At 48.6% G+C, this 23,180-nt stretch overlaps 2 protein-coding genes and 1 long non-coding RNA gene across 5 annotated transcripts in view; 2 read left to right on the top strand and 1 right to left on the bottom strand.

The window, feature by feature from the left end:
* NT5DC3 (5'-nucleotidase domain containing 3) overlaps window positions 1-1,895 on the top strand; it is a 53,588-nt gene extending 51,693 nt beyond the window's left edge. For all 3 annotated transcript variants that reach the window (XM_059082470.2, XM_067010000.1, XM_067010001.1), the window contains exon 14: window positions 658-1,895. In XM_059082470.2, coding sequence (XP_058938453.1) covers window positions 658-916 — 259 coding nt within the window. In that variant the 3' untranslated portion in view covers window positions 917-1,895. The remainder of the gene's footprint in view (window positions 1-657) is intronic.
* A 3,185-nt stretch (window positions 1,896-5,080) lies between these two features.
* LOC136792287 (uncharacterized) lies at window positions 5,081-10,896 on the top strand. Its single transcript, XR_010835895.1, has 3 exons — window positions 5,081-5,251; window positions 5,567-7,059; window positions 7,653-10,896. It is a non-coding gene; the product is annotated as an uncharacterized lncRNA (long non-coding RNA).
* A 1,123-nt stretch (window positions 10,897-12,019) lies between these two features.
* Window positions 12,020-23,180, bottom strand: part of STAB2 (stabilin 2) — a 148,144-nt gene continuing 136,983 nt past the window's right edge. The window contains exons 61-68 of the mRNA XM_059080137.2: window positions 22,057-22,190; window positions 20,379-20,544; window positions 20,127-20,233; window positions 17,722-17,841; window positions 16,790-16,930; window positions 14,365-14,472; window positions 13,301-13,429; window positions 12,020-12,319 (exon numbers count right to left, since the gene is read on the bottom strand). Of these exons, the coding sequence (XP_058936120.1) occupies window positions 12,020-12,319; window positions 13,301-13,429; window positions 14,365-14,472; window positions 16,790-16,930; window positions 17,722-17,841; window positions 20,127-20,233; window positions 20,379-20,544; window positions 22,057-22,190 (1,205 nt within the window). The remainder of the gene's footprint in view (window positions 12,320-13,300; window positions 13,430-14,364; window positions 14,473-16,789; window positions 16,931-17,721; window positions 17,842-20,126; window positions 20,234-20,378; window positions 20,545-22,056; window positions 22,191-23,180) is intronic.

Raw genomic sequence — 23,180 nt, 5'->3', positions numbered from 1 at the left:
GTAGACGGAGGAAGTTTGGAGACTCCGAGAACGTCCTGCGTCTCCGTGGGCCTTCAGAAGCAGCTCCCGCACCCTCTGTTTTTGTTTGGGAAATGGGGTGTGCAGGTTTAGAGGCTCACACGTTGCCGCTGGAGCCTTCGGCAGTGTTCTCTCTGGCTGGCCTAAGTGGGGAATGTGATCAGAGCCAGTTGACGGATGAATGGACAGACTGTTTTCTCGATTAGAAATCGGAGCTGCTCTAGGCTAATTTGAGTCCTATACGTGTGAAAGAGTGATTAAAAAAAAATCTTTTTACTGACGTATAGTTGATGTACAATATTATATCAGTTTCAGGTATACAACATTGGGATTCACATTTTTTTATAGATCGTACTCCATTTATAGTTATTATAAAATATTAGCTATATTTCCTGTGCTGTGCAATATATCCTTGTAGCTTATTTATTTATTTATTTTTAACTTTTTATTTTATATTGGGGTAGAGTTGATTAACAATGTCGTCTTGGTTTCAGGTGTACAGCAGAGTGATTCAGTTATACGTATACATGTGTCTGTTCTTTGGGAAACAGTGATTTTGATTTTATTCGATTTCGGTAGCTAAGAGCAGACCTTTTGGGAATCACTGTCTGTTGCTTCGCTCTTCTCTTGCCTCTTCAGAGAAATGACCAAAGGTTCCTTCAACACCCAGTTCGGAAGCTTGTTCCGCACAGACCAGAACCCCACGTACTTCCTGCGGCGCCTGTCGCGGTTTGCCGACATCTACATGGCGTCCCTGAGCTGCCTCCTGAGCTATGATGTCAGCCACACGTTCTACCCCCGGAGGACCCCGCTGCAGCACGAGCTCCCTGCCTGGTCTGACAGGCCCCTGGCCGCCAGGCTGCCGCTCCTGCAGGAGGCCCAGGCACCCTGGGCGTGAAAAGCCAGGACCGGCGGCGGCCCCGCACCGGGTAGACATTGCATGGACGTGACCGTCGCTTACGGACATGCCTTGTGATACCTGTTTTGTACATTACGGAGGATACCCCCCCGCCAGCTCGTGAAGACAGGCGCTCGCAGCCCACGGGGACCGCCTTCCCGTACGTGTGGGGACAGCGGCTGGCTTCCTGTCAACACCCTGTGATCGCCCTTCTTGTTTACTAAGGTACCGCGACCGGTGTCAGATTTTCTGGGACGGGGAGGCTTCTTGATACCATCTCTGGATTCCAGCAGCTGACGTTTTGAAACTCTTCTCGACTCTTCCACGCAAAACGCATGGAAAAAGTGCACATTCACAGGCAGTGCAGGGGCCCAGTGGTGTGCGCCGGTGAACTGCTCACAGAGAGCTGATGCTTGAGCGAGCGCTCCGATATCAAACCACGATGTCAGCGGCAGAGACGGTCCTCAGACGGCAGCCGGTTCCCAGATGTCTTCTGGTACTCGGGCTTTGGCACTCTGGTGCCTCGCTTGAAAGCAGACTCAGCCTCTCTGGAAGTCTTTCGTGAGAAAGAACAAGAGAAGTTGCAAGTCCCTGGCCTCGATTGTCCTCGGTACCCGTTTCCCGTGTCCTGCCCCCTGCGGGGGAAGGGCCATTGTGCCCAAGTGATGGGCAGGTTCGCTCTTTTCCCCACAAGAGGAGGGCAAAGAGTGAAGAGCTTCTGGCTCAATTCCAGCCAGCAGGACAGACTTTGTAGAATGAGGCTGTGAGAAACGAACAGGTCAGAAGACAAATGCCAGTGCGTTCGGGGTGGGTCTCCCAGGAATTTATTTTACTTGAAACTGCTACCCGTATATTGCTTGAATGTGATCACTGGAGGATGGAAAATGAAACAAACAAAAAAATGTCCTTGTAATGAAGTGCCACGCCGTGACCCCTACCGGCTGTGTTGCAGTCTTATTAAAATGTGTATTACCAGAAACCATCCTTGTCGGAGGGAAACGAGCAGGTGCCTGTCTCTCTCCTGACTTGTCAGCCGAGGAGAGGGGCTTGAATCTAGCAGGAGGGGAGGGAGGTGGCCCTCTCCTCTCAGCCATCTTCCACCCTCTCCTCCTCTCAGATTGCTTTCCTGCCACGTTTGTATGTCTGTTTTGGGAGTTTGGGTGGTTTTCTTTAGGTGTCTGTGTTAAAGGTGGGAGAGGATAAAGGGCACTGAAGCTAAGAGAAACAGAGTTGGAAATGACCTAGCTGGCCGAGTGTTCCTATTTCCTTCTGAGGACAAGGCAAGTGACACGCGTCCTTAAACGTAAAGGATGCAGGTACAGGAGGAAGGGGGCTTGTGGAGAGAGCGGTTGCTTATTCAGCGTTTTTAACGGATTCGTGTATGGAGCCAGTTGTTGATGAAATGCTCGCTTGGCCTTCCACAGGATACCTGCCCGAGTGTGGAAATTAGATGAGTCCCACAGCATGCATTGTAATGCTGCTTGTTATAATGGGAGTGTACTTGTGATATTTTCTTGTATTTAACTAAAATAGTGAAGGTGATTCTCTAGACCTAATAGGCCCAATTAGCCCCCGTTTTTTCCTTCTAAATTTGATTATAAACACAGTAGTCCATTCCTTTTTCAGACAGCAGGAGGCATTTTGTTTGCTGTTTGTTGGCGCCCAGGGGTCTTAAGCATCCGAGTGCATTGGAAGACTGGAGTTTCGGGGGTGCAGGTGGTGCCCGGAAATGTTCAGTGGTGGGGTCCTCAGAAGGTAGGTACACTGGTGCTTTGGGCTGTTAGTTTCTGCTTTGGAGAAGCTGAGTGAGGAAGTAGGTATTATTTTAAAACATTTTCTTAGTTTTTATGTAATCAGGTATTCATTAGATATCTCCTTGGTGCCAGTGATAGGGTGTTGTGTTTACTCAAGAATGAAGTACAACTGTTTTTACAGCCTGCTTTCATGTACATCTAGGTTAGGTGACCCAAGCCTGGGGGAAGAAATCGATTTTCTGGGTGTGAATAATGAATTTTACGATTTATTACCAATTAAGGTTTCGGTCTGTGGGTCATGGTACGTGGCGGTATTGAGATCTCTCCGCGCAGGGCCCGCCGAGCACGCGTACCTGGCAGATGCGGACCCGCGCTGGGGCCGGGACAGAGGCGTTCTTGTCTGTGCTCAGTCAGTGTCGGGCCTCAGCTGGTTTCAGCACGATGTACTGCATTCTCTTCTTCCCGGTTTGTCCTCTGGTGCGCACACTTATGAAGGCATATGGGTACAAGGGAAGGGAGTCTATTTTCTCCCACTTAAAACATCAATTTGGAAAGTGAACGGAATAAAACTAGTTTGCACGTTAAGAAAACAGTTTCCGTTTTTAGCATCAGTTAGACTGATTTTCTCCGAGTGATGCGAGCCAAACTTCACAGTCCAGGGGCAGTCCTTGCCCCCCCAAGGCTCACCTACCTGTAGTTGGTTGCCCTGGAAGGAACCTGCACAACTGGTTTTTCCAGAGTTGTTTTTAATAGATGAAACCTGGCTTTTAATATATTTTAGGAGTTGGGCTTAGAGCTCCCACTTTCCTCCTAACATAGCCCCCCCCCCCTTTAAAAATTCTCCTCAGCTCCGTTAATGCCATCCAACATAAACCACATGTTACTGATTCAGGCATATCTCAGACTAAATTCCTAGTTGCTTTGAAGGCATTGGTCCTCTTAATTAGTGCAAAGGAGAAATGAAAAGTAATCTTTCCTCCTAACTGATTTAGCTTTGGGTGACCTAAATAGCTTTCCCTCTCTCTTTGTCCCCAAAGGCCTCTAAAGCGGTAGAGAGTGTGCTAAATACTGGAATTGGATTCCTCTCAGCCGAATGTTGATCTGCTGCACCCATGTGCGAGCCCTTGTCTCGAATATGCTCTCAGACTGAATCTGGCCAGAGGCAGGGTTCCTTGATTGCTCTCTTCAACTACTAGGGAGCCAACCTATGATTTGCCCTCTTAGTATTGATTTCCGTTTGTACCGGTTTTCTGCGTTAGCATATGGGACCTTAGCTCCCAGTTCAGCTAACCTTTAATACCCTAGTGGATTGAGGAAAAGAAAGGAAGTGAAGTTTCCCTAATGCAAGGTTCAGCAAACTTTTCCTGTAAAGGGCCAGGCAGTAAATACTTCCAGCTTTGCGGGCCATTTCCTGCGGCCCCTCTCTAGGTCTGGGCCTGCCTGTGGTCCAGTACAGCTTGGCTTACGAAAACAGGCTGCAGGCTGGATTGGGCCTTTGGGCCATGGTCTGCCGACCCCTGCTCTGATGGACTGTGTTGGTGGCAATGGCGAGATGACCTTGCTGAAAGCATGCAGATGAAGCAGCCCACAGTTGGGTGCAGCCAGTAGAAAGAAGTCCTGTAGGTAAGTGCGCCCCGTTCCCCTACGAGCTACTCTCTGGGCATACTTAACTTTTTATGGCCAGTGGTAAAATACTGTGTTCCCAGCACACGGCATGATTGTCGTCGTGCGATTGAGCTGCCAGACCCGGCATGCATTGAATATACCTCTCATTGCACTCATCTGTGATTGTGCGAGTAGCGTGTGATGGGCTTGGATGCCCAGACGACCACCCTTCAGGACCGAAGGACTTAATCCCCCCAGCTGCTGGGTGTGCTGCTGGCGCATCGTCCGCAGCTGTCAGTCCTCTCTGGGAGCGTCCCCTGCTGAGAAGTCCTGCCTCGGATGAGGATGTGGTCAAGCTCCCTCCCTGGAGCAACTCTGAAGGCCTTTCAGCTCCAGAGCTGGGGAGAGGGCACACAGCTGAGGCCTCTCTTTGTGCACTGCAGCCCAGCTCCCTTCCCATCCCCTGTCCCCTTCCCGGGTGTTGACCCCAAGGACAGTCCCCATCTCAGTGTCTGCTCTCCAGGGAACCAACCCACAGCAGTGCTCTGTACTTTTCTATACTGCAGGCTTGAACTCTGACTTAGGAAACTGTTTTTTCAGTAGACTGACAGATTGTGCCTGTTTAATTAATTTCAGGCACAATGAATGCAAATTAGATAGACTTACAGTTTATTCTGAATGTGAATTTGCTATTTATTCTAAATGTTGATTTTATGTTACATGACTTTGAACTTGTTGCCAAATAAAAGTTTGAACTGTATCGTCCAGTTTATTCTAAGTCATCTGTTTTGTGTGTTTCAGTTAGTGGCAAAGCCATATCACATTCTAATGTACCCAGAAAAGAATATCCCTGAGAGCAAGGGTGAAAGATTTATGGTTCATTCCTCAGCACCCTCGTTCGCCCACCCCCAGCAAAGCACACTCGCTTGTTTTCAGAACTTGAGGACCATGTAATTAAGCCACCGAAGGAAAACAGGTATGCGTTTTGGCCTTAGGTGGGCAGCAGGTAACCCACCTGGGATTTCTGTCTCTCACAGACTGTTCCCTCCTTGAGAACAAGGAGATGACAGAGAGTCACCTGTTTGTCTGCAGTCAGATTACCAGGAAAGCTGGAAATTGGAAGCAATGTTTTTAAGGGAAGAAAAAACTGAGTGATACTGAATTAGGAATGCATGCTGTGAAGTCAATTCACTGCCGGGTTTTGGATACATTTATATTTTGAAGAGCCTTCTGAAAAAACTGAATTGCGTGTGTGTTTCAACTTAATGTCCTTGACCTCTTGTTGTGCCAGGAACTTCATCTCATTCACTCCTCCCACGGATACCTCTTAATCACGTGCCTTTCTGTTCTTCTGACGGTGGAGTTGGTGGACTCACTAGCGAATCGGTCCCACGTTCCTTTGGGCAGCGAGTTTCTGGAAACCTGGCACGTTGTCCGAGAGGAGGTGGTGAGTTGTTCCTGTGTCTGCCACGGGGGCTTCTTCCCTTTCCTAGTGTTGTGAGAAAGCTTCTGAGACTCTGGGGCTCCTGGACTTTGGACTTGGCTCAGCAAAAACCCTGATGATGTGGAACAAAGTCGTTTGGGTCGTGAGGGCGACGGAGAGCAGAGTCTCAGGTCTGCTCAGCCCACCCTTTCACTTCTCCATCGCCAGCAGTGGCTCCTGAGCGTGGCCAGTGCTACCCCCAGGGACAGCTTGGAAATGGGTGGTGGGTGGGCTGGAGGGTGCCCGGTTGTCACAGTGATGGAGAGGCCACTTTGGGCCTTTTGAGGGTGTGGTGGACATCCTGCCTTGCTTGCGGAGTCCTGCCCGGTGGAGAACTAGCCTGAGCCTATGCATCACTTGTGTAAGATTCCAGAACATTTTCATACCCCCAGAAGAAACCCCGTACCTCTTAGCAGTTACCCCAGTCCCTAGCTGGCAACCACTCACTCACCTTTCTGTCTCTATGAATTTGCCGATTCTGGACATTTCCATGTAGACAGAGTCATACGGCATGTGGTCTTTTGTGTCTGGTTTCTTTCACTGAGCATCATGTTTTCAAGGTTCATCTGTGGTGTTGCATGTATGTATCAGTACTTAGTTCCCTTTTAGGGTGAAATGCTATTTCATGGTGTGGCCAGACACACTGCTTATCCATTCATAAGTTGGTAGATGTTTGGGTTGTTTCCACGTTTTGGCTGTTATGAGTAATGCTACTAGGTACCTACCTCTGTAATTTGTTGTGTGGACTTGTTTTAATTTCTCTTGGGTCTCTACCTAGAAGTGGAATTTCTGGATCACACGGTAATTGTGTGTTTGACTTTTTGAGGAACTGCCAACTGTCTTCCACAGTGGGGGCACCATTTTACATTCCCACCAGCAAATTAGGAGGGATCCAATTTCTCCACATCCTCGCCAATAATTGTTATTGTCTGTGGTTTTGAGGATGGCCATCCTGGTGGCTGTGAAGTGGTATCTCAGTGTGCTTCTCATGTCTCCTTCACACAAGCAAACAAAACAGAATTAAGAAAGAAGCGTTCATAAGGCAGACGTTGGCTAGTTGAAAAGGCCCTAAGAAGCCCAAGCAAGTTGGTTCTACCCTCAAAGTTTGACCCCTCCGGTGGCGAACAGTCGTTTTGTTTCCCAAAACACTGGATTTGTTCCACTGACTTTATTTCTATTCTGTAACCAGTACGTCAGCACATTTCGCGTGCCAGACCCTGTGCTGGCTGCTGAGATATAAAGACGAACGAGGGAGGTCCCTGCCTTCGGGAGCTTACAGTCTAATAGGGAACGAAGACAAGGTCACTAGAGTGTTGGCCGCTAAAGGTACCCGGGAAGGACAGAAGGGAGTCGGGGAGGGAGCAGCCTCCGTGGGTTGGTGGGTGGATTTCACATATGGTCCCTCACCCACAGACACAGAATAATGCCCCAGATCGACCAAAGAGATGAGGTACGGCTTGAGTGTTTCACAGGACCTTACGTGTCCCACAGGCGGCTGGGGCTGAGGCTTCACAGTTGACGGCCTTTCTGAGGCGGCGCCGGGGGCCCGGGTGGCGGCGGGCGGTGTCTGGCTGGGGCGGGCCCGGCCCTCACAGCGCCCCCAGGGGGTCAGTGCTGTCCGGCTGCCGGCCTTCGGGGCCCTGCAAGTGAGAGGTCTGTGAGCCACGCAGAGGGTGCAGGCCTTCTGCTTGTGGATCCTTCCGGGTCGAGCATTCTTACGGCTAGTGGTCTGAGGCCCCGATGGGGTGCAGGACACACTACCCCCAAACAAAGCACCTTGGCACATTAAATGTCTTAGACTGAAGGAATTTTTAAAAAAATGGCAGAAGCAGGAAGGTCACTCTGACCCCCTTGCTCTACCCCCCTGGCCTTTCTTCCCTGAAACGGGTAACAGAATTCCCACGGGACAGATGCCCTCCCTGTACCAGGAGGAAAGAAGACACCACCACAGGTGGGGAACTGGGGGACTCAAATCTGTACAAACAAACCTCGTTCACTAACCCTTGTCTTCCTCGGGACTTCACCATTCACTACCCCCAGCCCCAAACCTCTTTCTCTTGTCAATTCCTCACACGTCTACTGTCTACAAGGTACAAAAGCTGCTTCTTCTGGTCCCTCCTTGGTGTCTTTTGTTTTCTCCTGAAGGCTCCCACGTACAGGTAAACATTCAGTACAATGTGCATGCTTTTGTCCTGTGAGTCTGTCTTTATCAGTTTACTTTTCAGGCCCAGCTAGGGATCTTAGGAGGGTCACGGAAAACTTCTTCCTCCCCTACAGCCTAAAACATGATTCTCCCCCCAGTGCCCCGTGGACACACGTGTTGGGAGCGAGCATGGCCTCACACTGCTGTCCCGTGGCTCATGGCGTGGAGGTTAGGGCCCCGTTCTGGGTGCCGTCTCTGTTGTTTGAAGGTGTGTGGCCCCGGACAAATCATTTGAACTGTGCTGTAGTTTCCTCATCTGTAAAGAATCCTAGTAATATTTACCGGACAGGGAGGTGAGAGGATTAAATTAGATACTACGTTAAGGAAGATTAAAAAAAGCACCCCACAAAAGGTGGCTGTACTCTGATTACAAAAAAAACACTTTGCAGTTGAAAATTCATCCTGAACTAGGGTCTAATCAGAAGCCACAATCCAGAGGCAGCCACTCTGAACCGTCTGCTGTCTGTGGCTCTGATCAGCACTGAAGTTTTGTTAATTTGCATCATGGATGTTCACGCTGTCTAGATTGACTCCAGATAGTTTATAGGCAATGCCCGCTCCCTCAGAATAAAAGGTATGAGAATCAAGCACACTTGGGGCCGGTATCCTCAGCTTGGGATTCCCATAACTGGAACATTTTTTGCCACCTGGTTGAATGAGAAGGGTTGAGCTGAACCCTGCATCTGGGATACTCTCTCACCTGCCTCTGGCGAGTCTTTCATGCACGGGGCTCATGGAGCCCTGAGAAGAGGCCAGACAGCTGACAAGGCATGGAGAGCATTGAACAGGATGTGTAATTTTTCCCCCTTGCTTTTAAAATGAGGTTGATTTCAATATCACAAGGCTTACAGAAATAGACTATTAGTAGATGCAGTTTAGCTGAACTTGCCCTTGCGATTTGGACTGGAAACTTTTACATGGGTTTGATCGAAAAAACAGGATTTATGATCTGGTTATTTTTCAATATTGCAGACATATTAAAGCTGCTACCACAGGCACTAAGAACCATGGGATATTTGCACTTGGTTCACTGCAGAAAAATAGTTAACAAATGTTGCACTCTACAAGCTTATAGCGGTGCAATCAAGTATTGTAATGTTTCAGTGCCAACTTACAGAAATTCAGTATAGCTCCTGCCCCATGGAGTTGGGGGTGCGTCACCCTCCCGACGTGGATGTGTTCACCACTGTGTAAGCTCTCTGAATCCCCTACTATTGGGACTCTGTGGATGATGGTGGGAGTAGAAGGATGTGAGCTCACCTCTTCTTATGAAAACACCAAAATCGCAACTAACTGCTGAACAACCATCGACAGAAGAACACTGGAACCTACCGAAAAAGATATCCTACGTCCAAAGACAAAGAAGAAGCCACAATGAGAAGGTAGGAGGGGCACAACTGCGATAAAATCAAATCCCACACCTGCCGGGTGGGTGAACCACAAACTGGAATATAATTCTATAGCAGAGGTTCTCTCACAGGAGTGAAAGTTCGGAGCCCCACACCAGGCTCCCCAGCCTGGGGGTCTGGCAATGGGAGGAGGAGCCCCCAGAGAACCTGGCTTTGAAGCCCAGCAGGGTTTGATGGCAGGAATTCCCCAGAACTGGGGGAAACAAACTCCATGCTTGGAGGGTGCACACAGGACCCAGGGGAAAAAGCAGTGACCTTATAGGAGCCTGAGCCAGACCTACCTTCCGGTGTTGGAGGATCTCCTGAGGAGGTGGGAGGCGGCTGTGGCTCACTGCGGGGACAAGATACTGGCGGTGGTAGTTCTAGGGAGTATTCATTGGTGGGAGCCCTCTTGGAGGCCGCCATTTTCTCAACCGAGACGTGGCGCCATCCAACATCCCGTAAGCTCCAGTGCTGGGACGCCTCTGGCCTGACACCCAGAGGGTGGGAATGCAGCCCCACCCATCAGCAGACAGCCTGCTTAAAGCCTTCCTGAGTGCACAGCTGCCTGATAAACACACCCCCTGACATGGCCTCGGCCACCAGTGGGACAAGACCCAGCTCCACCCACCAGTAGGCAGGAACCAGTCCCTCCCACCAGGAAGCCTGCACAGCCTCACCCACCAGAGGCAGACAGCAGAAGCAAGAAGAACTACCACCCTGCAGCCTGCGGAAGGGAAGCAGCGATCACACAAAGTAAGACCAAATGAGATGGCAGAGGAATATGTCCCAGGCGAAGGAACAAGATAAAACCCCAGAAGAACAATTAAGTGAAGTGGAGAGAGGCAGCCTACCTGAAAAAGAATTCAGAATAATAATAGTAAAGATGATCCAAGATCTCAGAAAAAGAACGGAGGCACAGATTGAGAAGATACAAGAAATGTTTAACAAGGACCTAGAAGAACTAAAGAGCAAACAAACAGAGATGAACAGTACAATAACTGCAATGGAATATACACTAGGAGGAATCAACAGCAGAATAACTGAGGTAGAAGAATCGATAAGTGGGCTGGAAGACAGAATGGTGGAAATCACTGCTGTGGAACAAAATAAAGAAAAATGAAAAGAAATGAGGACAGTCTAAGAGACCTCTGGGACAACATTAAATGCGCCAACGTTTGCATTATGGGGTCCCAGAAGGAGAAGAGAGAGAGAAAGCACCTGAGAAAATATTGAAAGAGATAATAGCTGAAAAATTCCCTAACATGGGAAAGGAAACAGTCACCCAAGTCCAGGAAGTGGAGAGAGTCCCATACAGGATAAACCCAAGGAGGAACACGCCAAGACACATAGTAATCAAATTGACAAAAATTAAAGACAAAAAATATTAAAAGCAACAAATAACATACAAGGGAATTCCCATAAGGTTATCAGCTGATTTCTCAGCAGAAACTCTTCAGGCCAGAAGGGTGTGGCAGGATATATTTAAAGTGTTGAAAGGGAAGAACCTACAACCCAGAATACTCTACCTAGCGAGGATCTCCTTCAGATTCAGATTCGATGGAGACATCGAAAGCTTTACAGACAGGCAAAAGCTAAGAGAATTCAGCACCACCAGACCAGCTTTGCAACAAATGCTAAAGGAACTTCTCTAAATGGGAAAGAAAAGGCCACAACTAGAAACAAGAAAATTACGAATGGAAAAGCTCATCGGTAAAGGCAAACATACAGTAAAGGTAGGAAATCACCTGCATACAAATATGATTATTAAAACCAGCAATTAGGAGGAGAGTACAAATGCAGGATACGGGAAATGCATTTAAATTAAAAGACCAGCAACTGAAAACAATCTTGTTTATATATAGACTGCTATATCAAAACCTCCTGGTAACCACACACCAAAAATCTACAATAGACACACACACACACACACGGATTTTTTGGAGGCTTCCTCATATGGGTATGATTGATTATTAGCTCTGTTTCTAGCCCCTCTCTCCTCTTTTAAGGGAGAAGGGTGGGGCTGAGAATTCCAACCTTCTAATCATGGCTTGGTCTTTCTGGTGACCAGCCCCCATCCAGGAGCCATCCGGAGCCCACCCAGAAGCTCCTCATCAGAATAGAAGATGCACCTAGTGTTCTTATCGCTTAGGAAATTCCAAGGCTTTATGAGCTCTGGGGCAGAGACCAATATACATTTTCTCTTATCTCCCTCCTAGCTTCTCAGGCCAGACCTGGTAATAAATTATAGGCAGGGCGGTATCTTCCACATTCAGTGTGAATGGGGTGCCCTGCCATGGGGTTAACGTCAGTGGAGGCTCCGTCTAAGCTCAGGCGTCACTAACTCTAGAAACAAGTGGTCCTCTCCTGGAAGACCAGAGCAGATTATGCTCCCCTAGATAGAAAAGACCTCATCCAAGAAACGTAGCTCCTAAAGCAAGCAGCAGCTCTGACAACAGGCCAAAGAATCCTGGACAACGGTGTAAACGTTGAAGCAGTTTTAGGTCTTAACTTTGCGCCTGCTACCTCATCAGTGTTTGTGGCAGAATTTGGCCCAAGATTTCTTCTCCTCGTGACCTCTCACCTGCTCACGAGGTGGGGGTTGGGCAAGCCCTAGTTCTCTCCTGCCTCTAACTGTTGGAGGCCCCTCTGCCGTCCACCCAGGAGAGCTCAGAACGCTGCACGACTGCATGGCTTCACCCAGCTCACAGCACTTGAGTTTAGGCTTGTTGCCCGGAGACGCGTCCTAGTAGTAAGATTTCTTGGTGCAGAGCTTTCCACTGCGATTTGCTGAAAGACGTCGTTCCCCTGCACCCCAGCTGAACCTGTTGCTAGATAAAAACACGCACTCACCATGAAGGGGTCGTAGGAAGGTTCTGGCGTTGCCGAGGCTGTGTTCTCGTACATGGGGTTCGAGATATTCTCGGGCTGCTGCTTGCTGAGAGCTGCCACGTCGATATCCTCTTCCGACTGCTCGGAAAGACGAGCACAGGACTGAGCCCCACCAGGTCCCCGAGGCAGGAGTGTCTCATCAAAGTTGGCGGGTAAAGCAAGCCCCCCCCCACCCTGCCCGCCCACCTCCGGGAGCTTTTCCTTTTCCTTTTATTGAGATCTGACTTACATATAATATCATGCACCAGTCTTAAATAGTCCAGTTCAATGACTTCTTACTACGTCCCCCCAGGTATGACCACCACCCAAATCAGCATATAGGGCATCTCCACCCCCCCCCTCAGCCCCAGGAGGTGCCCTCATGCCCCTCGCCCGCCAATATCCGGTCCTACCCAGGGTAACTGCTATTCTGACTCCTGTCACCTGGAGTGGTTTTGCCTGTCCTTGAACTTAATATAAAAGGAATCATACAGCATGCGCACTTTTGCTAGATGTGATGTTTTGTAAATCATGTATATGGTGCTGATAAACACGGAGGTTATCTGCCAGGAGGAAGTGACCTATGCTGCTTGGGGGGGCTGCCGGTAAACCTGGTCCCCCGTGTCTCCCCTGTGTCTCCCCACAATCAGCCAAGACCCGCTGACCTGGGTGCGGGCTCAGCAGTTCATAGAGGGCCAGTGTGTTTCCCTGGCCGGGGCGTGAGGCCTCTGGCTGTGCAGGTCCCTACCCTGTCCCCACCCTCAGAGTCAGCCCTGAAGCTCGGATCAGTCCTGCTGGGTGCCTGTCTTGTGACTCCTCCAAAGTGAGTGGCCTCCTGGGCCCCTGGCGAATTTGCCTCCGAGCCCGACCCCCGGCACCAAGGGCCATGGGCAGCCCGTCACCCTCCTCCGTATCCCGTCTCGGCCAGGAAGAGGGCCTTGGAGCTGCCACTGCTGCTCTCTTAGGGGCAGAGGCCCCACCCAGGAGACGGGGAGTGTGTGCCAGGCGGGCACCCAGCCAGGGGCCGGGTTTCAGAGAGGACCCCCCCCATGCCCGTGTCCCCGTTTTTCTCCGTCTTACCTCAAAATGCCGAAAGCCAGTTGTTCTCCGGTTTAATCGAAAGTAAGAATATGCAGCCAAAGCGATGGCTCCAATGACCAGGATGATGGCAAAGAACATCCCCGTTCCCAAGCCAGCGTGGCTTGAAGTCTGAACACAGAAAGGGGAGCGGTTGGTACTCAAAATTGGTGACTTCCCCAAAGAGGTGTGCTTTCTGGAGCCTACCCCATCCTGGCTGGCCTGAGGCATCTTGGTACCAGTTGGGATAAAAATAATGATAAAATTGTTAACATGTGACTAGCCCTTACTGTTTCCAGGGTCTGTTCTAGGCCCCTTTACACAAAATAATCCATTTAAATGTATAATAACACAAAGAGATAAGAACAGTTTTTATTGTCTCCACTTTCACATGGGGGAATGGAGACACGGAGCGGGTAAGCACTTGCCCCATGTCACACAGCCTGTGAGTGTCAGAGGTGGGCTTTGGAAGCCAGCCTGGCTTTGGGACTTACGTGCTTAACCACTGTGCGGTGGAACTTCCCAGCAGCCAGCTGTGCTCGCCCCTCCCTCATACTTTTAGAACAACGTTAGAATACTAACATCACCACCACCAACCAACCACAGCCGACCGACTCTTATATAGCACGTACTGTGTGCCAGGGACTGTCTTCATTATTCTATATTAACTCGCCCTCCCGAGAACCCAGGGAGGAAGGCATTATGACCTCGATTTTGCAGATAAGAAAAATGGGGCTCAGTGATGCTCTGGGGCTTGTCTAAGGTCACACGGTTACGAAGTGGAGACGCTCAGGATTTTCACTCCCTTTCCAGTGGTTTCTCCATTGGCCCATCCTGCCCTTTTCATTCAACAGATATTGATGGTGACAGGTGTTATGTTGCTAACGCACTGGAGTTGGGGTGGGGTGCAACAGGGCCCGGCATCCCCGAGGCCAGCTGCCGTGGGTGGGGGAGGCACCTCCAGTATCCGGAGGAGGGGTGGACAGGGCTTCCAGGAGTAGTTTGCTTCTTGGGCAGTGGACATTGGGGCTCCCCCTGACCCCTCACCAGGAACCCTGGATACTCACCCCTGGGGTGGGAGGTGCTTTTAAAGGCCTGGAAATGACATGAATAATCCCATTGGAGGCAAAGATGTCCCACTGCAGAATGGCTCTTCCGTCAACGAACCTGGTCTCCTAGGGGAGATGAGAAGAGGCTGGTGGAGATCTCCGACCACCCGACTCTTACTCTCCACGGGGGCAGCCCTTTCATGGAGGAAAGTTGTCCAGCTTCCCCGAGGTCCTGGCGCGCCTGGGCTTCAGGCCAGCCCTCACCGACAGGTAGCACAGGACTTGCGCTCACCCTCTGGACAGCCCCAACCACATTAGTAGCTCTTGTGCCAAGGAGCTGATCTAAGAGCTGCAGAGACCCCAGGAGGTCATTCTGTCCAGCCCACTGGTTTAACAGATGAGAGTTCAGAAGGCAAACGGTACGTCCAAGATCACCCAGGTCGTAGGTGGCAAACCCCATGCCTCTGGATTCCAGACCCGCTGCTGTGAACATCACAGCACACTGTTAGAAAGGGATTTCCCGTGAGCTAATGCCTTGCTAATCAAAGTGTGCCCCACTGGCTTGTGGCGTGGGCAGCCACCTGAGAATGCCTTAGAAGTGCAGAACCTGAGGCCCCACAACCCACCCACTGAATCACAACAGCATTTAAACAAACCTGTAGGTGATTAAAATGCATAGTAAAGTTTGAGAAGCACTGGTCTAAATGACTGATCTTCGGTAATAAAGATCATTTATTAGGTAAAAATTAAAAATAATTCATGTAGCCCTTGCTACATGTCAGACACTATCATCACACGTTGAAAGACTTGAATCACTGAATCTCCATAAAAGCCTGTGATCTGACAAAACTGCAGTGAGGTATCACCTCACACCAGTCAGAACGGCCGTCATCAAAAAGTCTACAAATAATAAATGCTGAAGAGGGTGTGGAGAAAAGGGAGCCCTCCTACAGTGCTGGTGGGAATGTAAATTGGTGCAGCCACTATGGAGAACAGTATGGAGGTTCCTTAAAAACCTAAGAATAGAGTTACCATATGATCCAGCAATCCCACTCCCGGGCATATATCTGGAGAAAACCATAATTCGAAAAGATACACGCCCCCCAATGTTCATAGCAGCGCTATTTACAATAGCCAAGACATGGAAGCAACCTAAATTTCCATTGACAGATGAATGGATAAAGAAGATGGGGTACATATAAACAAGAGAATATTACTCAGCCATAAAAAATGAAATAGTGCCATTTGCAGCAACATGGATGGACCTAGAGATTATCACACTAAGTCAGGCAGAAAGACAGATTTTATCATATGTATCACTTATATGTGGACTCTAAAAAATGATACAGATGAATTTATTTACAAAACAGCAACAGACTCAGACATAGAAAACAAACGTATGGTTAACATGGGAAAGGTAGGGAGGAGGGATGTATTAGGAGTATAGGATTTAACAGATATACTCTACTATATATAAAATAGATAATTAACAAGGAAGGACCTACTATATAGCACAGGGAACTACAGTCAATATTTTGTAATAACCTATATAGGAAAAGAATCTGAATATATATATATAATTGAATATATATATATATATATATATATGTATATAAAACGGAATCATTTTGCTGTACTCCTAAAACTAACAACATTGTAAATCAACTATACTTCGATTAAAAAAATTTTTTCTTTAAAGCCTATGATTTGAACATCGTGGTTTTCATGGTCACATTACCACCACCACCATCACTACTTCTAATATCACTACCACCACCGTCATCGCCACCATCATCCATCATCATCATCAATATCAACACACCACCATCATTAACACCATCACCATTCTCAAAATAATATCACTATTATTACCATCATAATGATCATCATTACCACCATCATTACCACCATCACCATTCTCAAAAGATCACTGTTACCACCATCATAATCATCGTCACCGCTACCACCACCACCGCCACCATCAACATCATTTAACACATCACCAACAGCCCTATTTTGCAGATGAGGAAATGGGGACACCGAGAAGTCAGATAACTTGTCCAAGTTCCTAGAGCTAGTGGCAGAACTGGTTTTCATACTAGGGTCGTTTGACTTGAAGGCTCCCCCGTTAACGCTCAGGACAGGCTGGCAATCTGACAGAAATAAGGGCAGAGAATCAGACTGCTTTAAAATGGTTTCATTTATAGCTCCTCATTACCAGCCTCTGGGGCTGGCGGTCACCAGTGGCTTATTTCCCAAAGGGTAGGGGCTGCCTGACAGTCAGTGGGGTGTGTTCTGGTGTGCAGCTAGTACCGCTAACGGCAGCTTTTGGAGTTTACTTTCACATGGTAACAGTTGCCATCTGTTAAGCACCTACTCTCCGCTAGGAGCTTGGCATCTATCATCTCCACTTCTCCCTATAAGCCCAGAAGACTCTTCATACCAGTTGGTGCTGGTCCTGGCGGGAGGTGATGAGCAGCTGCCGTCCCAGCCTAGTGTGCAGGATGGTACCGTTGACAAGGTCATTGTAAAAAAAGATGCTGACGTTGGCGAGATGGTGCTCGATGTCCCGCCCAGACAGAGTCTGAGAGGAAAGAAGAGACACAAGAATGGTCTTCAAAGGCCAAGCAATATTTTTTTTCCTTTTAATGACAAGGATGTGACCCAGGGAAAAAAAGCACTTTGCAAAGCCTGGGTTCTTCTGCCTCCACTTTGAAGGGCATTTTTATGGTCTAAGCAGAGCTTCCCAGGGGTGTCCTGGGAGGAATGGGTCTTGAGTGGGTAACAAGTGAGCAGAGGTATTGTTTTTCTCAGCCCTCAGTGGGGTTTGGGCTGTCAGAGCCTGAGGGTGGGCTGAATAAACACTGCCAGTTCCTCTGTGTGCCATGACATGAAAAAGGTTGATGTAGTGGATCAGTTGCATCCATGGCCCTGGTTCTTCACCCCTCCCTGTATCCTTGCCCTTTACCACATAATCTGAGGTCCCCCCACTCTGACTTTGGGCTCAGCCACCATGACCTGTTGGGCCAGTGGCATATTAGCAGATGTGACGCGACAGGGGCTTAGAAAGCATTGGCAGGACTGAGCTTGCTCTCACCACATGCCCGGGCTAGCCTGCTGGAGGATGAGAGCCCTGTGGAGCAGAGCCCCAGACAAGCCAGCCTAGATAACCTGACGGTCAGCCCAGCTTAGACACATGAGCATGCCTGGCCTAGCCCGGAAGAACTGCCAGCTGATCTACAGATGTGTGAGCTAAATAAATGTGTAGCCACTGCATTTGGGGATCGTTTGTAGCATTGCACTGTTGTGGTGATAGAGAACTGATACTGTCTAGAAGCGCTAGTCTAAAGCACAGGCATCAGGAACCCAACTCACCTCATTTTCCCCCAGCCCACTGTTCTGTGGCACAAAGAGGGTGCTTCGGATCGACAGGTCAGTCAGGTGTTTCAGAAATGCCCGGCCTCTGGCTGAGCTGTTGGAATAGGCCAGCACTTCCTGGGGAGAGGAAGGAGGTGGTCAGATGGGTCAGCCTGGTGTGCAGGGACTGGGGTGGCTGGAGAGGGTAGCATCACCCCTCTGGGAATATTCCCGATGGTCTTGCCAACTCAGGCTGCCACGTGTCTGCTCTTCTTTCTGACTGCACCTTGAGAAAATTTTAGGAGGATGTTTTTCTTTCCTCAATAAATCCTATGGTCCCAAGTCATAGCCAGATCACAGGCCATTCTCAACACGACAGCCTGTGTAGTCTTTGAAACGTTAAGTGAAATCTTGAGTCTCCTTTTGTCAAAGCCCCGCAAGGGCCCCCACTTCACCCAGAGGAAAAGCCAAAGTCCTTACAATGGCCCGTGAGGCCCAAACCATCTGGACTCTTGCTCCTCTGACCCCGTGCCCAGCTGTCCTCTCGCTCTCTGTTCCAGCCACACTGACCTCCTTGACGTTCCTCAGGCGTGCCCAGCACTCTCCTGCCTTTCATCCTTTGCCCGGTTGTTCCTTCTGCCTGGAATATTCCTCCTCCAAACCTGCATGGTTATCTTCCTCTCTTCTGTTCACACTTTACTCACATGTCACCTTCTCACTAAGGCCTTTCCTCATCACTCTATGCAAAATGGGAACCCTGTGGTTCCCCTTCCCCTCCCCACACCCCCATAGCCTAGATCATCTTCTAGCTTTCAATACTATTTACTTATTTATTCTGTTTATTGTTTGTCTATTTTGTTCACTGATATATCTGAAGCACTTTGTAAGTACTCAATAAATAGTCACTGGACAAATTTTAAGAAGTCACACTACCCAGTTCAGCTTTGTCATTGTGCAGAGAGCACTACTGACACCCAGAGAAGATAATTCGCTGAAGGGCACATAGCCAGTGCGTTTTGTTCTACACTGTCTTTTCTCTGAGATGCTGTCACAAGCCAAGCTCCCATGCAGCACAAATATTGGTTTGGGTGTTTACCTTTAGAGTATTTACAGTAACCCTGATTTTTTAGACGAGTTAGGTGGATACCTTTGGTCTGTGGAAAAAGGCTCGCCATTGTGGGGTCCTTGATCTAGCTTCTGCCCTGCTCCTACAAGCCCTATACTTATGCTCAGTCCCCTCTCCTTGGCTGTGTCCTTGACCTTGCTAAGCCTCAGTTTCTTTATCTGCAAAATGGGAATAACAGCAGAAGTGACTTCATAAGGTTGCATAAGGATTTATTCCTTCTAGCAAGTATTTATTGAGCCCCTACTATATGCCAGCCACAAGGCAGAGAAAATCCTTCCCCTCATGGAGCTTATGTTCTATGAACCAAGTGAAAAGTGCCCTGAAAGGGCTCAGTACAATGCGCTGTGCGAAGGAAGTGCTCACGAAATTTTAGCTATTGTTATTAAAATTATTAGCTCAGTTCTTTCATCACCAATTCCTTCTCTAACAGGGGCTTTCTCTTCATTGGACGTGATTTGTAGAATATTAAAGTGACTTTAAGTGCAGGGCAGGAATTCCCTGGTGGTCCAGTGGTTAGGACTCTGCGCTTTCACTGCCGAGGGTGCGGGTTCGTTCCCTGATTGGAGAAGTTAAGATCCCGCATGCCGCATGGTGCAGCCGAAAAGAAAAGAAAAAGAAAAGTGCAGTGCAAAATGCAAGTCGACCCCATGTTGAGAATTTGGCTCACTGGGTGACCGCCAGGCAGGCTTAGCTAACTGTGCCCCACCCTGTCCACAAAGATAAAAGAGCATCTTACCCCTCCAGGGCCGACTCTGAAGCTGCTGTAGTTGCAAACAGAGATAAGAATACCAGCTAATACCAGTATAGCATTTTGTATCTGCTGGCCACAGGGCTAAGCACTTTACAAATATTAAGTCATCTGTTTTTCACAGTGCCCCTGTGAGATTGGTGCTATCATCATCTCCATTTTACAAATGAGCAAACTGAGGCTCACAAGGGAAAGTAACTCATTTAAGGTGATGCACCAAGTAAGTAGCAAACTTAAGCTTCAAACTCAGGCAGTGAGGCTCAGTGTCCGTGCCCTTTCAAGACTTTTTTTTTTTTTTTTTTTGGCTGCGCCGCACGGCATGTGGGATCTTAGTTCCCTGGCTAGGGATTGAACCCGTGGCTCCTGCATTGGAAGCCTGGGGTCTTAACCACTGGACCGCCAGGAAGTCCCTTTTTTTGTTGTTGTTAGTGTCCATGCTCTTAACTATGACTGTAAGCCTCTGTCTTCTTTGAAGGACTCACCTCTCTAATACCTGCTTTGAGGCAACCCCTCCAGCCCGAGGCGAAAGCAAACAGACATGGTACATACCGTCAGGAAGTTTGTGAGCGAGGGGATGGACATCAGGACCTGCAACAGATTTCCACTGCACGAGAAGCCGTCTCCCACGTAGCCTATCTTGCAGGTGCAGTTCACATCTGGAAGGCAGGAGCACATGGGGTCCCGCCCCAGTGAGGCAGGGGCCTGGGCTGCCCCATCTCACCCTGGGAGGTCGGCTGGCCAGGCTGAGGATTGCTGAGCAGCTGCATGGCCTGGAATCGGAAGTGGGGTGCAGGCCGTTACCTTTCATCCGGTAGCAGAAGACATCCCACGTTTCACTCTTGTTGTTTCTTGTTCCGTAGTCCACTATCCCAATGACACCAGAGCCACAGTTCTGGGAGGAGTAGGATGTGGGGTAGGCTACTCGCCCACTGTCCAGCCAGCCTGCTGAACAGAGGTGGTACTTGGCCTGTAGGGACACAGATGTGGCCATGGGTCAGCTGTGATCTCATATGTGTTGTGGAGTTCTTCGGGTAATGTCTGACTCCCCCATCAGACTGAAAACTCCATGGAGTTAGGAATTATGGCTCATTTTGCTTATTGGACCCCTGTGCCTGGAACATAGTAGGTGTTCATTAAATTTTTGTTGATTGAGCCATTGGATGGATGAAAGTGGTGCCTTCTCTTTCCCGTAGGTGCCCGGGTCCTTCACACTCATTTTTCTTCCCTCTGCTCTCGAGAAAGGATTTGCAATCAGCTATTTTTTTCCCTGGGTGCAAATTCTTCTGCTGATGGGTTGATAGAACTGTAATTGATCATCAGTCGTCATTCTCACCATGCTCACCATCACTGTGACACTTACGGAGAGCTTATTCTGGGCCAGGTTCTGCTGCAAGGGCTTTTCATGTGTCAACACCTTTAATGCTTATATCAACCTTTTGAGATAGAAACTTAAAAAAAACCTCTATCATATAATTGAGAAAATAGCGGCAAAAAGGGTTAAGTAACTTGCTCAAAGTCATACAGCCAGCAAGTAGTGGAGTTGAGATTCACAGCCATGCAGTCTACTCCAGATCTCTTAATCTTAAAAACTGAGTTCCTACTGTGTGCCAGTTGCTGTGCCATATTAACCTTTAGTCCTTATACAAACATGCCAGGTGGGACAGAGGTTTCAATGGCTTGGTCAAGGCCATACAACAAGCAAGCAGGAGAAACAAGAAATTCTGACCCTCCAAGATGCTGGGTCCTGGCATCAAAGGCTTTGCTCCTTGGTAAAGAAAGGTCAGGTCTGAAGATTTGGTAGTGATGGAGGTTGGAGGGCAGTAACCTCATCCTGATAGACAGTGATCTCCTCTACTCCCAGTGAGCAGTCACTAGCAGGTCACTCAAAGTCGCTGACCTTTCCAAATTGGCTTCTGGTTTTAGAGGCCAAGAGAGTAGCCCAGACCAGAGCTCCATTTCCTCCCTGGCTGTGGCTGAGAGCCCTGGCTATTCCAGAAAACTCAGCTGCTTTGTGGGTTCAGGGAGATCCTAGGCTTGTGGTTAACTGATCTCTTTCTGCTTTCCATCTATGAGGTACACACTCATAGAGTCTGTGCCTCTGCCTTGGTGGTTGAATCGCATGATCGAGAGCAGACTCTTGGAGTCAGGGGTACATCGAATGCTGGATCTGCCACTTCCTGGCTGGGTGACATTGGGCACATGACCTTTCAGAGCCTCAGTTGCCCTATCTGTAAAAAGATAGGAATACCTACCTCCCGGGATGCTGTAAGAATGGACAGTAATGTCAGTGAAGCACCCCCACACTGTGCCTGACACACGGTAGACTCCCAGTGGACATGGCGAATCATTATTGCTCCAGGAGCTCCCTGAACTCCCCGCTCCAGGAAGGCGACAGCCTGAGTCTCCCCTGTGTCAAGAGGAAGCTGCATCTCCTCCCCTGAAGACTCTTACTGCACAGTGCCCGCCAACTGGGCCCCACCTTCTGGGCGTAGGCGAGCTGGTTGTAGGTTGCCATGGTTGCAGCTTCCTTGGCACAGGCCTCTCTGGCTTTGTCAAAGGTCAGCTTGTACTGGCCCAGCGGGGAGCGTAGATGGAACACTCCAACGGTGGTATCTAGAAGGGGGAGGAGAGGAATCGTCCAGGCCAGCCCCCCTGGCTGGCAGTGCCTTCATCAGAGATTTTCAAAGTGGAAGGCTGACCGGATCCCAGCGTTTCTTGGGATGCCACGCCCCTTTGAGACGTCATTTAAAATACTTATTTCTTTTCTAACTATGGAAGTAGCACGTGTCTGGTAGAAATCTGGGCCGTTCGGAAAAGAAAAGAGATAAACAAAAATCACCTATAGCCCCGCTCTCTGGAAATAATCATTACTCCATGGCTAACATTTTGATGTACTTCCGTACAGAATTTTTATTCTTGTAACTTTTAATTTTGATGTAATTTCACCCTTCCAGTCTTTTTCCCTGTTCGTTTACGTGTCATATATATCACACGCGTGGCTGTATGCTGCATATCTAGTTTTTAGAAATCTTTCTTATAACGCGAAATCACGATTATTTCCTAATATTATAAATTTTCTCTGGCAACATAATTTCCTCTTGACACTTTTAGTTAAACACTTTTTGTGAACTTCACAGCCATGAAAAAAAAATACATTAAAATGAGTTTCTGCCAAGGACCCCATGTGTTTTCTGATTGCCACTATGCCTTTACAAAGTTTTCTAGCCATTTTCCCCCTAAGATACTAGAAGATTTTAAACCTTTTTAAATAGTTGGTATCTTTTTTTTAACCAGTTAATGCAGAGACTAATGTATGTGACTTCAAGAACCAAGTCACATTTTTATATTGTCAAGTTCTTTATCAAATGCCACTAAAAGGGTACTTTTGTACTTTCTACGCCCAAAAGAGCTATGGCTGCACGGCTTGTGGGATCTTAGTTCCCTGACCAGGGATGGAACCTGTGCCCACTGCAGTGGAAGTGCGGGGTACTAACCACTGGACCACCAGGGAATTCCCAAGATTTTCTTCTTTGACCACAGCTAATGGTATATTCATCCACAGGCCATATAATCTTGTCGGCCACACCTGAAATATAAACACTT

Source organism: Kogia breviceps, chromosome 12, assembly GCF_026419965.1.
Source record: "Kogia breviceps isolate mKogBre1 chromosome 12, mKogBre1 haplotype 1, whole genome shotgun sequence".
Taxonomy (NCBI): Eukaryota; Metazoa; Chordata; class Mammalia; order Artiodactyla; family Physeteridae; genus Kogia; species Kogia breviceps.
Note: the sequence above shows the minus strand (reverse complement) of the source record. Positions and strands in the feature narration are given on the sequence as shown.